This window comes from Lactuca serriola, chromosome 2 (genome assembly GCF_051521515.1).
Source record: "Lactuca serriola cultivar US96UC23 chromosome 2, Lser_US96UC23_V15, whole genome shotgun sequence".
Classification (NCBI taxonomy): Eukaryota; Viridiplantae; Streptophyta; class Magnoliopsida; order Asterales; family Asteraceae; genus Lactuca; species Lactuca serriola.
This window is the reverse complement of record NC_136409.1, coordinates 204,400,189-204,414,455: the sequence shown is the minus strand read 5'-3', so window position 1 is coordinate 204,414,455 and position 14,267 is coordinate 204,400,189. Positions and strand designations below refer to the sequence as shown.

General features: G+C 34.4%; 3 protein-coding genes across 3 annotated transcripts; all 3 read left to right on the top strand.

Moving 5' to 3' along the window:
* Positions 1-2,958: 2,958 nt before the first annotated feature.
* Positions 2,959-4,448, top strand: LOC145088219 (aquaporin PIP2-4-like). Its single transcript, XM_079026468.1, has 4 exons — positions 2,959-3,346; positions 3,439-3,734; positions 3,834-3,974; positions 4,094-4,448. Exons 1-4 carry the CDS (start codon positions 3,043-3,045, stop codon positions 4,205-4,207), a joined length of 855 nt encoding a protein of 284 aa, XP_078882594.1. The 5' UTR covers positions 2,959-3,042; the 3' UTR covers positions 4,208-4,448.
* Positions 4,449-10,047: 5,599 nt separating this feature from the next.
* Positions 10,048-11,196, top strand: LOC145089983 (uncharacterized). The gene is made up of 2 exons (XM_079028349.1): positions 10,048-10,745; positions 10,830-11,196. The coding sequence occupies exons 1-2, from the start codon at positions 10,048-10,050 to the stop codon at positions 11,194-11,196; spliced, it is 1,065 nt and encodes a 354-aa protein (XP_078884475.1).
* A 1,194-nt stretch (positions 11,197-12,390) lies between these two features.
* LOC145088217 (putative aquaporin PIP2-2) lies at positions 12,391-13,839 on the top strand. The gene is made up of 4 exons (XM_079026466.1): positions 12,391-12,761; positions 12,854-13,149; positions 13,249-13,389; positions 13,509-13,839. Exons 1-4 carry the CDS (start codon positions 12,458-12,460, stop codon positions 13,620-13,622), a joined length of 855 nt encoding a protein of 284 aa, XP_078882592.1. The 5' UTR covers positions 12,391-12,457; the 3' UTR covers positions 13,623-13,839.
* Positions 13,840-14,267: the final 428 nt, after the last annotated feature.

Here is a 14,267-nt window from a genome sequence, read left to right as displayed (position 1 = left end):
AATTACACTCTATTCTATTTTAGTGTAACTTATATTCGTCAGTGGTTCTAACGTCGTAATACTGATTGATATACTTACGAGGAGGATGTCTAGGCTGGATTTAGTGAGATGTTTAAAGTGGGATTTCCAAATAGTATACTCTATATACCAAATGGACCCTACCTCCAATATGATCGTACCTGGTTGTCTTTTATCAGCTATAGATCAGTAGACATTGGGATTGTTGAGAAGTCTAGACTATTAATTAGTCATAAGAGGTAATAAACTAAGACTTAGAGATAATTAAACCTAGGTCATATCAAAGTAAAATCCAAGTGCTGAAGCGAAGCATTGTCTAACTTTCTAGTCATCCGCTTTAACAAGTGAGTGCATAGTACTTTCATCTTACACATAGATATGAAGTATTTAAGACAATTACATGCTATTTATGCCTATTATCTATGTTCCTGATATCTATGCTAGATGAACGGTTTATACATGTTTTACTTGATTTAAACTGTATATGTATTTTTTATACCTATAAATATATTGGGTAAAAGATGAGTAGATAAAAGATGATGATAGATGAAAGATGAAATAGATGATGAGAGACCTTGACTTAATGATGATATAGTCGTCTGGCGGAGTATAAATGACGACCACCGACTGTTCTAGATAGTCCAGTTGAATGCTAGCATGCTCGCAACCTGTATGTGTTTTTAAACTAAGTGTTCACTAGGTGTACTCCATCCCCCCACAATTGGCTAATTGACATATGGTGCTAAGGTATCCCCTAAGCAGTAATGCCTATCGCAAAGATGATTCCTTAGGATAGTTCCCCTAAATTAGATGCTTTAGGGATAGAAAGTGAGGATAACGGTAATGGGTAATCAGGTTGAATGTTTTGATGAGAAGAATATAATTATTGTGGGTTGAAAACCCTATGTGCTCACTAGGCTCTCAAGCCTGGCCCACTCAGTTTCTTGCATTACAGGTAGTAGCACGAGAGCACATATGTGATGATTGATGAGAGATTTATGGATTATAGTCCAGTAGAATAACATATGTTTGTAAGGTCTGTATTATTTCCGTTTATGCTTATGTATTCTATTGATGATTACACCCCAACATTTTTAATATAATAAAATACATTTCTTCAGAAATATTTTGATAATATCATTATCATGTTTTGGGGAACAAATTCCGCAATATTATTCTTTAAAAATGATGCTCTGATTTTAAATAAGCATAAATAAATCGGTCTTTTCTGGCCGTGAAATTGAGGACATCATTATTGGTATCAGAGCATTAGTTTAAACGAACTTTGAATTTCTAGGATTTTTAGACTTAAACGTAGAATGTTAAGCGATGATTGTGAGATGAGTATCTGCTAGATTTAGGAAATGTGTCTGAATAGACACGAACACTAGCTTATTTTAGGGAAGATGCCTAAATTGTTTTTGTAACACCCCGTTTATTAAAAAAAATTAAAAAATAGAAAAGAAAAATTAAAATATTGTAAAAAAGTTGTGTATATATTTTGGAACATTCAAAAAAGATTGTTAAAAATATTTTTAAAAAAAATTTACAAAAAAACTAATTTCAAGGCAATATTGTATTAGAAAATTTTAGATTAAAATCATATAATAATCGATCATAATATATTAGTGACACTTTATAAACATGAAAATATGTTTAATGTTAATAATAAAACATATAGGTTTTTTCTATGTAAAAATGTACAAGATAAATAAATGTACAAGATTATTAAGTTGTTTGATCGAATCAAAAAATTTTGCTCGAGTCAAGAGTCGATTGAGTTATATCTAATCTTTTATGAGACCGGTTAAAAAACATATCTGAAACTGTATAACTGAATTATATATATAACTATGGTAACAAACAATATGAATACCAGCTAATTATAAGTTAGAACCAACCTCTATCTAAAACAAATAAAACGAATATTAAACAAACTCAAAAAAAAAATTATATCTATAAATCATTAACCATATAATTGTGCGTACAACACTTTAGCAATAACATAAAAATCGTAGCACAAACAACTAAAGTGTGGCAATAGAATACTCGCCGAAGTTTCTATAGTTACATATTGTTTCTTTGCCAATTTACGGATCAACACTAGATAACTTTATTTCCATCATATATTGTGCATTTTCACTTTTTTGTTATGTAGTTCCTTTATAAATCTTATGAGTAAAAACGTTTATAAAACGTGGCAGTATCATGGCCACTTATTATTTTTATTCGAGTAACGTTATGTGATTGGTTGGGTTAGCAAAAAGTACTCCTACTCTTGAATATGATTGGGTAATGGGATCCAGATGGCAGAAAGATAGAGATGAAAATATGAATTAATGTGGCCGAAATTGAAATGGACGGTGGTGGGTGAGAGTGACAGCGTATTACCCTACTAATACTATGCATCATCGTCGTTATGTTATTAAATTTATGTTGTAATTTGTTTTCATTATTCAAACACCTCCGTTTATTATAATTTAGTATTTAATTAAATCATAAAATTAAAAATAACATATAAATTAGTTCATTTGAATTAAATTATTGATAAGCTTATAAATTAAAGTCTAACATAAGTTAATGGTATATAGATTAATTTGTCAAATAGGATATAAACATCATAAATTTAACCGATAAAAATTAATTATATCATCTCTATATGTGGTATTTAAAAGTATAGAATTTTCCCAAAAAGGTTTTGTTTACAACGCCTTGCGAATCTTATTTTTCAAAGCTGTTGTTACAACACTTTGTTTATCTTATCTCAAACAGATGCATATAATTTAACAATATATCGCGTTCATTAAATTAATGTTGACAATTATAATTATTATTATAAATATAATAGTCGGCGTCTAAAACAAAAGGAAATATTATTTTACTACTTTGTTCCAGATTCTTCTATATTTCCCCCTTATATAAATACCACACTTGCAAACCACTTCACTCATCATCATCATCCAAAGTCCCTATATCTCTTTCTTAAACACACAAATACACCAAACATACACACAGCTTTCGGAAATGGGTAAAGACGTTGAAGTTGGTGGTCATGACTACAGCGCAAAAGATTACGAAGACCCTCCACCGGCTGCCTTTATCGACGCCGAGGAACTCACGAAATGGTCTTTTTACAGAGCCATCATTGCTGAGTTCATCGCCACCCTCTTGTTCCTTTACATCACCGTCTTGACTGTCATCGGTTACAAGTCTCAGACCGATCCCGCCCACAGCTCCGACCAGTGTGGTGGCGTAGGAATACTAGGCATCGCTTGGGCCTTCGGTGGCATGATCTTCGTTCTCGTTTACTGCACCGCCGGCATCTCTGGTAACTTTAATTTTCTGATCGATCAGTTAGTTTTCTTACGTACTTTGATAATTAGTAGATGGATTTTGACGATGATTTGATAAAAATTCCAGGAGGACACATTAACCCTGCGGTTACGTTTGGGTTGTTCTTGGCTAGGAAGGTGACACTCCCGAGGGCAGTGATGTACATCGTTGCTCAATGCTTGGGGGCTATCTGCGGTTGTGGTCTTGTTAAGGCTTTCCAGAAGACTTACTATAATACTTATGGTGGCGGCGCCAACGAGCTCGCCGACGGTTACAGTAAAGGCACTGGCTTGGGTGCTGAGATCATCGGGACATTTGTTCTTGTATACACCGTCTTCTCCGCCACTGATCCCAAGAGAAATGCACGCGATTCCCATGTCCCTGTAAGTACTTACTCTGCAATATCAGAACTTTCAAGATTCTTCTTTTCTCTTCTTTCTTTTGACATAGTTTTTTTTTTTTTTTGGATGAATTAATGAAAGGTGTTGGCACCTCTTCCTATTGGATTTGCTGTGTTCATGGTTCACTTGGCAACAATCCCAATCACCGGCACCGGAATCAACCCTGCTCGTAGTTTTGGTGCTGCCGTCATGTATGGAAAAGATAAGGCATGGGATGATCAAGTAAGTTATAGTCATATTATTCATCCTTTAAGGTCTTTAATTTGGACCTTCTTGATAGTTACATTTTTACTCCACCATGTACGTGTACTCATGGATTGAAGTGTGTGTTGTGTGTACAGTGGATATTCTGGGTGGGACCGATGATTGGAGCCGCCATCGCCGCCTTCTACCACCAGTACGTATTGAGAGCAGCAGCTGTAAAAGCTCTTGGATCCTTCAGGAGCAATGCCTAGGGAAAGAGAATGAAGTTTGCAATATATCCAAGAAATTGTAAAAATTGGCTCTTTTTTTTTTTGGTTGTTGTTGTTTTTGTTTTGTTATTTAGGGCCCATATTTTTGCAATGTGCTCAATAAGGTCTCTTGACTATGGTTTTCTGTACATTTAGTCCCTTTTGTTTTGATGTAATTGTTCAAAGGGTTTATTTGCAACCCAAATGCAAACATACCAAGCAAGGGATTTGTCATCGACTTTCATCTCTTTTGTGTCCTGAGTTACTTTGATTTTTTTCTATTTTAATTATATTATCTAAAATTGCATTGTTTTTTTAAGAAAAATAATACGTTAAAAAGAAATTATATGTTGACATTGACCGTTATAAAATACATGACATGTCAACAAACTATTTTTTTTTAGTTTTGGTATGCAATAAAATAGCTTTGTAATGCACAAAAAAAGTTTGTTTAAAAAAGAACATTGTTTTCCAAAAGAAAAGCTAACACACTCACATGTATACACGAATTGATGTAAAAATTTATGGTTATGTAATTTTTAATGTATTTCGAGTGATCTACAACTTGTTTTTATATATATTTTTAACAAGATTGTGAAAATCGTTCGGCGGTGGGCTGATGTTAAATGATTAATCAGACTCTGCGGAGATTAATGGATGATTAATCGGGAACCTTAAATTATAAATAAAATTATTTAAAAAATTAATATATTCTAAAAAATAAGTATAAATTTTAAAAATTTTAGTTTAATATCTTAAAATTGTGTAACATCCTGATTTTAAAAGCAAAATTTTTATTTTTATTCATTAACTCATATGAGAGTACATTTACATTTGTGAAAACATGATTACGAATTCGTGTGTGTATAGTCGAACCTTCCTCTTCTCACGAAGTATCTGAAAAACATTTGTAACAACTGGGTAAGCGTTAGGCTTAGTGAGTTCCCCCAATAAACCATATATCACAATACATATACATGAATGAATCGAGTATCTAGGCTCACAATCGCTTAAGTTGCTATTGTCGTTATCCGACTCACAATCGCTTAAGTTGTTATTGTTGTCACCTCGCCTTCTAAGTATCTAGGCTCAAAATCGCTTAAGTTGCTATAGTCATTATTATGGTTCACACTCACTTAAGTTGCTATTTCCATCGATTCACCCTTGGCCTTTAGCTAATATGCCCGCATCTTGGGCATCCGCACGAAGCGGGAATGCCTCAGCCCTTAACCGATCACATACACAATTAACATTACAAGCAACAACCTAACAAGTCTATCAATACATGCACATATAATCTACACTATGAGATCTATTTTATTGGCTCTTATATCCTAACATACATTCATATATATATATATATATATATATATATATATATATATATATATATATATATATATATATATATATATATATATATATATATATATATATAGAGAGAGAGAGAGAGAGAGAGAGAGCTAGATTCATTTGTTTAAACTAAATATTGTGTTATCGTATGCATAAATGTATGTCAATCAAAATTAAATAATTAAATAAATAAATAAGGGTAATTTAGTCATTTTTTTAATAACTTCCAAAAATAATCCCTATAATCTTGTTAGCCTTCACTCTTAACCTAATTTATTTTCTTATATATAACCGTCGATAATGACCTGAAACAAAAAGAAGGGTAACCGCTATCGACCTTGTACATTGATGAAGGTGAAGAAGGACATCAGGAACGAGAGAATGAAAATGGTGCAGACACATGGATTGCCAACATTATTTACACTTTCACCCACTAATCCTTCCAATATACACCTCAATTCTCACTCAAATTCTGTACGAGTGCGTACTACAAAAATTAGGGCATATGTCTCACTCAAAGTCAAAGAACATCCTTTTCCTTTTCCCCCAAACGTCATGCGAAGGAAGCTTGATTCTAGGTGGTTGGGTGGATTCAGTCTAGGAATTGATCTTGGGTTGTCTCGTACCGGTCTTGCCATAAGCAAAGGATTCTCAGTTCGCCCCCTCAAGGTTTCTTCCTCACATCTCCATTTCCATTAATGGTCTTTTTCAATCTTCATTTAATACATAATTTCAATTTGTATAACTAATTCACATAATCTCAATGGGTTCTTAGGTTTTTAATTTGGATTTTATAATGTGTGTGTCTACTCTAGATTCTGGAATTATGGGGCCAAAAGCTTGAGAAGGGTCTGCTTGAAATTGCTCCAGAACAGGTATGTTCTTGTTTATTGAAATTCTACCATGTAGATTCTAAAAATTAAAAATAAAAAATTGATCCATGTATATTTAACTTTGTAGCTTCAAACTAGTTTGATTTGAATAGACCATATGTTTTTTCTATATCAACCAAAACAAGTTAACCATCATTTTAATTTGACATTCAAAAGTCAAATATTCAATAGAGGATAACACACGTCATGTTTACACTAGAATAATATCTCCATCTTTTTGAAATGAGTGTAGTAATATGCATCAAGTTATGAATTTGTTATCCTTGTGCTATCAACATTCTTCATTTTGTAGTAATATCATGCTTGACTTGAATCGGTTAAATATTGACTTCTTTGACCTAGAACTTTGACAAGAATTCTATATTTGAGAATTCCATGCTTTTTAAGATTTTATTTATTTTTTATGACATTCTGTTAGAATATGTGTAATTGTATTAAAATGTATAATTTCATAGCAGTTATTCTTATATAATGTGTGAAGGAGACATGTTGATCAACGGCGTGAACGTTGGAATGGAATGACGAATTCCAATTTTGTTGGAATCACAGAAGTTGATGCTTGAAGAACGGACCATATTATTCTTTTAGAATGTATTAGTCGTTAGATTTGATGTTTCTTCCCTGTTTTGATTGTTTTTTTTAGTTTTATTTTTTAACAATAAATGTAATTCTTAACAATTGTTACCCGTATTCTATAAGAAATAATGTATTTTTTTGTTTTTATTTTTCAATTGATTGTTTAAGATTTTGTTATTCTACAAGAAGTGGTTACTCTTCAATAAGTTTTAAAGTCATCATCAAAAATAGGTTCAAGAATATTTTTATTATTTATGGTTCAAGAATATTTTTATTTTTGAATATACCCATAAACATATTCTGTCAGAATGTCAGAATTAAAAGAATTATAATTCATAAAATCGGATTTTTAAAATTAATAGAACCTATGATCCCTTAAAAAATGCAATTTTCATTTATTAAATATATATTAATTGACTAAATTACCATTGTAATTAATTAAGTTGAAATTTTCAATTATATTTAATTCAATAATGTATATTAATCACTTTCTTAAAATAAGTAAATTTGATTGGCCCATATTTATGCATGCAATAACACAATAATTACTTTAAACAAAATAACCTAAGCCTATATATATATATATATATATATATATATATATATATATATATATATATATATATATATATATTGTAACACCCAAAAATCACGACAAAAAATTTCATTTTTAATTTAGTAACTTATAAAAGTGTTTACTGAAAAAAGTCATCAATATCATATCAACCCATAATCTCATAAGTCAAATATCATAAAACATGTCGTGGAATAATAATAATGTCAGAGTACAATCCCATGGATCTCAAAATGCGGAAATCATATGTATGTGTGATGCGCTGCTACCATGCCAGCTCATTCCCCTTCGACGAAGAGGTGCCTGAAACCAAAACTGAAAACCGTAACCATAAAGCTTAGTGAGTTCCCCCATCATACCATATTCTATATAACAACATACTGCCAGACGATTCTGAGGTACCTAACCTACCCATGTCAAGCCGTTCTGGGGCGTTTGACTTACTTAGGTCAAGCCATTATGGGGTGCTTGACTTACCCATGTCAAGTCATTCTGGGGTACTTGAATTACCCGTCAGTTTATCTAAACCGACTGCTGGGGACTATTTCACCCCTACTACTACTAACACATATGACAGAGCATCGTAACACATAAAGCATATCAAATATTGGCAAACCAGACGATTATCACAAAGACAACCATCTCATACATAATCACCTACTGGTGGGCCGACATTGGTGTCTAAGACCCACCTATATTGGAAGGTAACTCGCATCGTAAAGCTGAGTGTCGAATCTCACGGGAAGTAATCTCCAATAGTTGCTTTGATGACTCCCTGCTTACCATAATCATAATAACACTCAATCAGAATCTATAACACTACTTAGGGTAAAATGACCATTTTACCCTCCTCGGCCTAAATTGGACCATTCATAAGGTCCAATGCTAACTTATTAAATCCAATGCATCCATGGCCCATCAAAGGCTCCCTAAGGGCCCACTAATGGCCCAACTTTTTAAATTGGGCCCAACCTTTCAAATGGGCCTTTTTTACAATACTAATAAGTCCTTAGCCCAAAACAAAATAATTTCGAATGGCCCAATGTGGCCCAACACTTCTAATTCTAAATTCTCAGGCTCATAACTATACTCCACAGTGGGCCACAGGGCCCAATAGACCAGGCCCAAATCCATAAGGCCCAAAAAGCCCAATATAGCCACTTTGCATGCGTACGCGTGACGTTCCTGGCACGTACGCCCATCGTACGCTGGCCTTGACCAAAACGGGGAGTTGACCTAGTATGCTAAGCGTACCAGGGTGTACGCTTAGCATACTGGCCAGCTTCCTTGGGACTTCATTTGTGACTTAATCCATTAAGTCTTTACATCCAAAATGTAGATCCAGGTCCTTCAAGACCTCCTAATCCATAAAGTCACAAACTTTACGTGCTTGCATGCATGGTTGGGGTCAAAACATGATTTTGGTCATTTTAACAAGCTTTATGACCATCTACCACTTGCATGGTTGTGGCTTAACCATCAAGGTCCGATTTTTATTACTCTAAGTGCTTTTAAGAGCCCAAAAGGACGGCTTTTATGTTCTGAAACTATCAAGACTCAAGCAACCTCAACAATGGAGTCCAAAAGTGACCCAAAACACCCCTAAATCAAATCTAAACATGCAATCAAATGAGTCAGAAATGGTGCTAATCTTCTGGATCTACAAGCTCCCTTTGAATCCTTGCTCCTTCTTCAAACTCCTTTCTCTTCTAAACACCAAAACAACACTAAAATGCTATCAAGTGGCTTCCAAATCACAAGAATACACAAATGTAGGTTAAGGTTTTCGTGGTGGCTGTATAAGGGTGAGAGGGAGGTTGGACCATAGGAATAAGGTCCTTTAAATAAGGATCAAATCCTAAAAGTTAGGGTTTTAGAACCTGCACGCGTACGCTGCGCGTACCCTTTGGTATGCTGGGCGTAGGTGTATGGCCTTCCCGTCCCATCCTTTTAAGTACGTTGCGCGTACCTGGCATGGTACGCCTCGCGTAATGTCTTTCTCAGCCCAAATCTTAAGGCCCAACTATCTTGGCCCAAACCAAAAACAGACCATTATTTAATAAAATAAATAATATTAATGTCTGCAAATCCCTGATGTTATATATATATATATATATATATATATATATATATATATATATATTGCATTTTCTTACGAATAAGGCTATACGGTGTGGGGTGCGGTTCCAAACCGTAGTGCAGCCACGTGGATCGCGAACACCTCCCCCAGGGTGCAGTTTCCTGCGGCCAAAACCGCAGTGCGGATAGAAACAACCGCACTATCTGATTGGATGTTCCACCTTTTAACCGTTGACGGTCCTTTGCATCCGAATATAATTTTTTTTCCTTTCTTTCCTATATATACATATCCAATTCATTTATTTTTAACCACAATACAATCTCTTCTCTCTTTCAAAATTTTAAAAAAAATCACCACTCTCTCAAAAATGTCATCTTCTTCATCTTCTGAAGAATTTCAGACTACTTTTGATACTGTTGTTGCGTGTGCTCAAATGGCGGAACAAACATACGATGCTTTATGCAAAAACGCAGCTGCAAGTTCTCAACGGAGAACACGAAGATATATTTGCAGAAATCGTGAAGAAGCCAACCAACGTTTGGTGCAAGACTATTTTGAAGAGAATGCCACTTATCAAGGGTATTATTTTCGTAGGCGATTCAGAATGTTCAAAGGTTTATATGAACGTATAGTTGAAGATGTAACGAGGGAGTGCAGTTTTTTTCAACAAGGCTACGAAGCTAGAGGTACACCTGGTTTCACTCCCTTACAAAAATGCACGACCACATTTCGTCAGTTAGCATATGACATTCCACCTGATGCGTTAGACGAAACTTTTAGGATGTCTGCTAGGATCGCAGGAGACGGTCTCCATTTTTTCTGCAAAACTGTGATTCAGTTTTATGGTCTAAAATATTTACGTAATCCTACACGTAATGACATCCTGCAATTGCAAGCTCATCATGCTAGTGTGCATGAGTTTCCTGGAATGCTAGGAAGCTTAGATTGTCTCCATTGGGCATGGGAAAATTGCCCTACATCATATCATGGGCAATTTTCTCGAGGTGATCATGGTCACCCAACAGTCATACTTGAAGTAGTTGCATCACAAGATATGTGGATTTGGCATGTTTTTTTTTTTTTTTTTTTTTTTTTTTGCTTCTCCTGGTTTGACATCAACGTTCTTAATCGTTCACCAATATTTAACAGCATATACGATGGATCCGCACCAGATTCTTATTTTGAAGTGCGTGGAATGCCATATAAGTATGGTTATTATCTGGTCGATGGAATCTATCATGAGTATGCTTTGTTTGTTAAATCGTTTATATGTCTACATGGTTCTAGACGAAAGAAATTCAAGAGAGCTCAAGAAAGAGCTAGGAAGGATGTTGAGCGTGCTTTTGGAGCTCTGAAGAAACGGTGGTTCATATTGAAAAAACCAGCAACTTATTTAGGCAAGGAAAAACTTCAAGAAATCATGTATACATGTATTATGTTGAATAACATGATTATTGAAGACAAAGGAAGAGTGATATGTGCGTTTGACGAGAAAGAAACCATACCAGAGACATAATCAATGAAAATTGATGGTGAAGAGTATATGAACAGGACAACAGATATACGTTGCACTGAAACATTTCACAATCTTTGCAATGACTTGGTGGAACACATTTACGGGGTTCAAAACATTAACCTTAATCTGGATCCACCGAATGACTCCGAATACGAGTTCTCGGAAAATGACTTTATGTAGTTTGTTTTAGTTATTTTATTTGTGTTTTTTAAGTTTGTAGGATTATTTTAAATGTTATGTGTGTGGTTTTCGTTATTTTTTTTGGTAATGCAATATAATGTGTTTTTAATTTTCAAATAATGAAAAATTATGTTTTTTTATTTAAAAAGAAGTTTTATTAAATTAAAATTGTTAAAAAAAACATAAAATAAAATAAAAATGTGGCACCACTCCTTTCGTGAGACAAGAAACTACAATGTGTGGTAAAAATGACATGACGTTTATATAACGGGAAGGGAGTGCAGTTTCGGTAACACCACTCACTTCAACCTAAACACGTTAATTACGTGGCAGCATCATGGCCACTTATTATTTTTTGTTGGAGTAACGTTAGATGATTGGTTGGGTTAAGCAAAAGGTACTCTACTCTTGAATATGATTGGTTTATGGGATCTAGATGGCAGAAAGATAGTGGTTAAAATATGAATTAATGTGGCCGAAATTGGAATGGGCGGTGGTAGGTGACAGTGACAGCCTACTACCCTACTCTGTATCGTCGTCGTTATGTTATTAATCTATGTTTTAATTTGAGATAAGATAGCGTAATTTAACATTTAATAAAATTATAAAAATTAATTTTAATATCTTATTAATACTGTTTGATATATATATTATTGATTGATAAGTTTAATTATAAATTAAATTAGTTTATAAGTTCGTTAGACCTAAATATTGTAACGTTAACCAATAAAAAAATCAATTATATCATCTGTATATGTGGTATATAACTTTTAGAGTTTACCCAAATGCTTTTGTTTAAAACACCTTGCTAATCTTAATTTTGTCACACCACTTTGTTTATTTTTTTTTTTGTCAAACATACGCATATAACTTAACAATATACATCGTTTATTAAATTAATATTGACAATTATAAATAAAAGAGTCGGCGACAAAAACAAAAAGAAATATTATTTTACTACTTTGTTCCAGATTCTTCTACATTCCTACCTTATATAAACACACATGCTTTCCACTTCACTCATCATCCAAGCACCAATATCCATCTCTCTCTTACACACACACACACAAAACTTTCAAAAATGGGCAAAGACGTTGAAGTTGGTGGCCATGACTACAGCGCAAAAGATTACGAAGACCCTCCACCGGCTGCCTTTATCGACGCCGAGGAACTCACGAAATGGTCTTTTTACAGAGCCATCATTGCTGAGTTCATAGCCACCCTCTTGTTCCTTTACATCACCGTCTTAACTGTCATCGGCTACAAGTCTCAAACCGATCCCACCCACAGCTCCGACCAGTGCGGTGGCGTAGGAATCCTGGGCATCGCTTGGGCCTTCGGTGGCATGATCTTCGTTCTCGTTTACTGCACCGCCGGCATCTCTGGTAACTTTAATTTTCTGATCGATCAGTTAGTTTTCTTACGTACTTTGATAATTAGTAGATGGATTTTGACGATGATTTGATAAAAATTCCAGGAGGACACATTAACCCTGCGGTTACGTTTGGGTTGTTCTTGGCTAGGAAGGTGACACTCCCGAGGGCAGTGATGTACATCGTTGCTCAATGCTTGGGGGCTATCTGCGGTTGTGGTCTTGTTAAGGCTTTCCAGAAGACTTACTATAATACTTATGGTGGCGGCGCCAACGAGCTCGCCGACGGTTACAGTAAAGGCACTGGCTTGGGTGCTGAGATCATCGGGACATTTGTTCTTGTATACACCGTCTTCTCCGCCACTGATCCCAAGAGAAATGCACGCGATTCCCATGTCCCTGTAAGTACTTACTCTGCAATATCAGAACTTTCAAGATTCTTCTTTTCTCTTCTTTCTTTTGACATAGTTTTTTTTTTTTTTTGGATGAATTAATGAAAGGTGTTGGCACCTCTTCCTATTGGATTTGCTGTGTTCATGGTTCACTTGGCAACAATCCCAATCACCGGCACCGGAATCAACCCTGCTCGTAGTTTTGGTGCTGCCGTCATGTATGGAAAAGATAAGGCATGGGATGATCAAGTAAGTTATAGTCATATTATTCATCCTTTAAGGTCTTTAATTTGGACCTTCTTGATAGTTACATTTTTACTCCACCATGTACGTGTACTCATGGATTGAAGTGTGTGTTGTGTGTACAGTGGATATTCTGGGTGGGACCGATGATTGGAGCCGCCATCGCCGCCTTCTACCACCAGTACGTATTGAGAGCAGCAGCTGTAAAAGCTCTTGGATCCTTCAGGAGCAATGCATAAGGAAAGAGAATGAAGTTTGCAATATTTCCAAAAAAATGTACAAATTGGCTTGTTTTTTTTATTGGTATTTAGGGCCCATATTTTTTCAATGTGCCCAATAAGGTCTCTTGACTATGGTTTTCTGTAAATTTAGCCCCTTTTGTTTTTATGTAATTGTTCAAAGGGTTTATTTGCAACCCAAATGCAAAGATACCAAGCAAAGGGGTTTTGTCATCCATTTTCATCTCTCTTTTGTCCTATAGGTTGCATATGAAAAATTTTGATTTTTTCTAATTTAATTATATTATCTAAATTACTTTTTTTTTAAAATTTTTATATGTTGGAATGAAATTAAAGATAGATAATATTAGTAGTGACCATTACAAAAATGCATGACATGTTACTATGTCAGCAAGCTACCTGTTTTATAATTTTGGTATTCATTAAAATAACCTTGTAATACACAAAAAGAGTTTGTTTAAAAAACAAAATTATTTTGGAAAAGAAAAGTTATCATACTCACTAAACATGACATCTGATTCCATTGAATTTCTTTTCTATTGAAAAAACCATGTTTACAAAAGTTACAACCTCCTTTCATGATTGAAGAACAAAGAAACAAAAAAAATATATCAAGGAGAAAGAAGTTCATCTTTAAAGAATTAT

What these genes read in the sequence shown, in the direction of transcription:
- LOC145088217 (XM_079026466.1), top strand. Translation starts at nt 12,458, where the DNA reads ATGGGCAAAGACGTTGAAGTTGGTGGCCATGACTACAGCGCAAAAGAT. An exon ending in CACGCGATTCCCATGTCCCT is followed by an intron (nt 13,150 to 13,248) that starts GTAAGTACTTAC and finishes AATTAATGAAAG; the next exon opens with GTGTTGGCACCTCTTCCTAT. An exon ending in ATAAGGCATGGGATGATCAA is followed by an intron (nt 13,390 to 13,508) that starts GTAAGTTATAGT and finishes TTGTGTGTACAG; the next exon opens with TGGATATTCTGGGTGGGACC.
- LOC145088219 (XM_079026468.1), top strand. Translation starts at nt 3,043, where the DNA reads ATGGGTAAAGACGTTGAAGTTGGTGGTCATGACTACAGCGCAAAAGAT. An exon ending in CTGCACCGCCGGCATCTCTG is followed by an intron (nt 3,347 to 3,438) that starts GTAACTTTAATT and finishes TAAAAATTCCAG; the next exon opens with GAGGACACATTAACCCTGCG. An exon ending in ATAAGGCATGGGATGATCAA is followed by an intron (nt 3,975 to 4,093) that starts GTAAGTTATAGT and finishes TTGTGTGTACAG; the next exon opens with TGGATATTCTGGGTGGGACC.
- LOC145089983 (XM_079028349.1), top strand. Translation starts at nt 10,048, where the DNA reads ATGTCATCTTCTTCATCTTCTGAAGAATTTCAGACTACTTTTGATACT. An exon ending in TCACAAGATATGTGGATTTG is followed by an intron (nt 10,746 to 10,829) that starts GCATGTTTTTTT and finishes AATATTTAACAG; the next exon opens with CATATACGATGGATCCGCAC.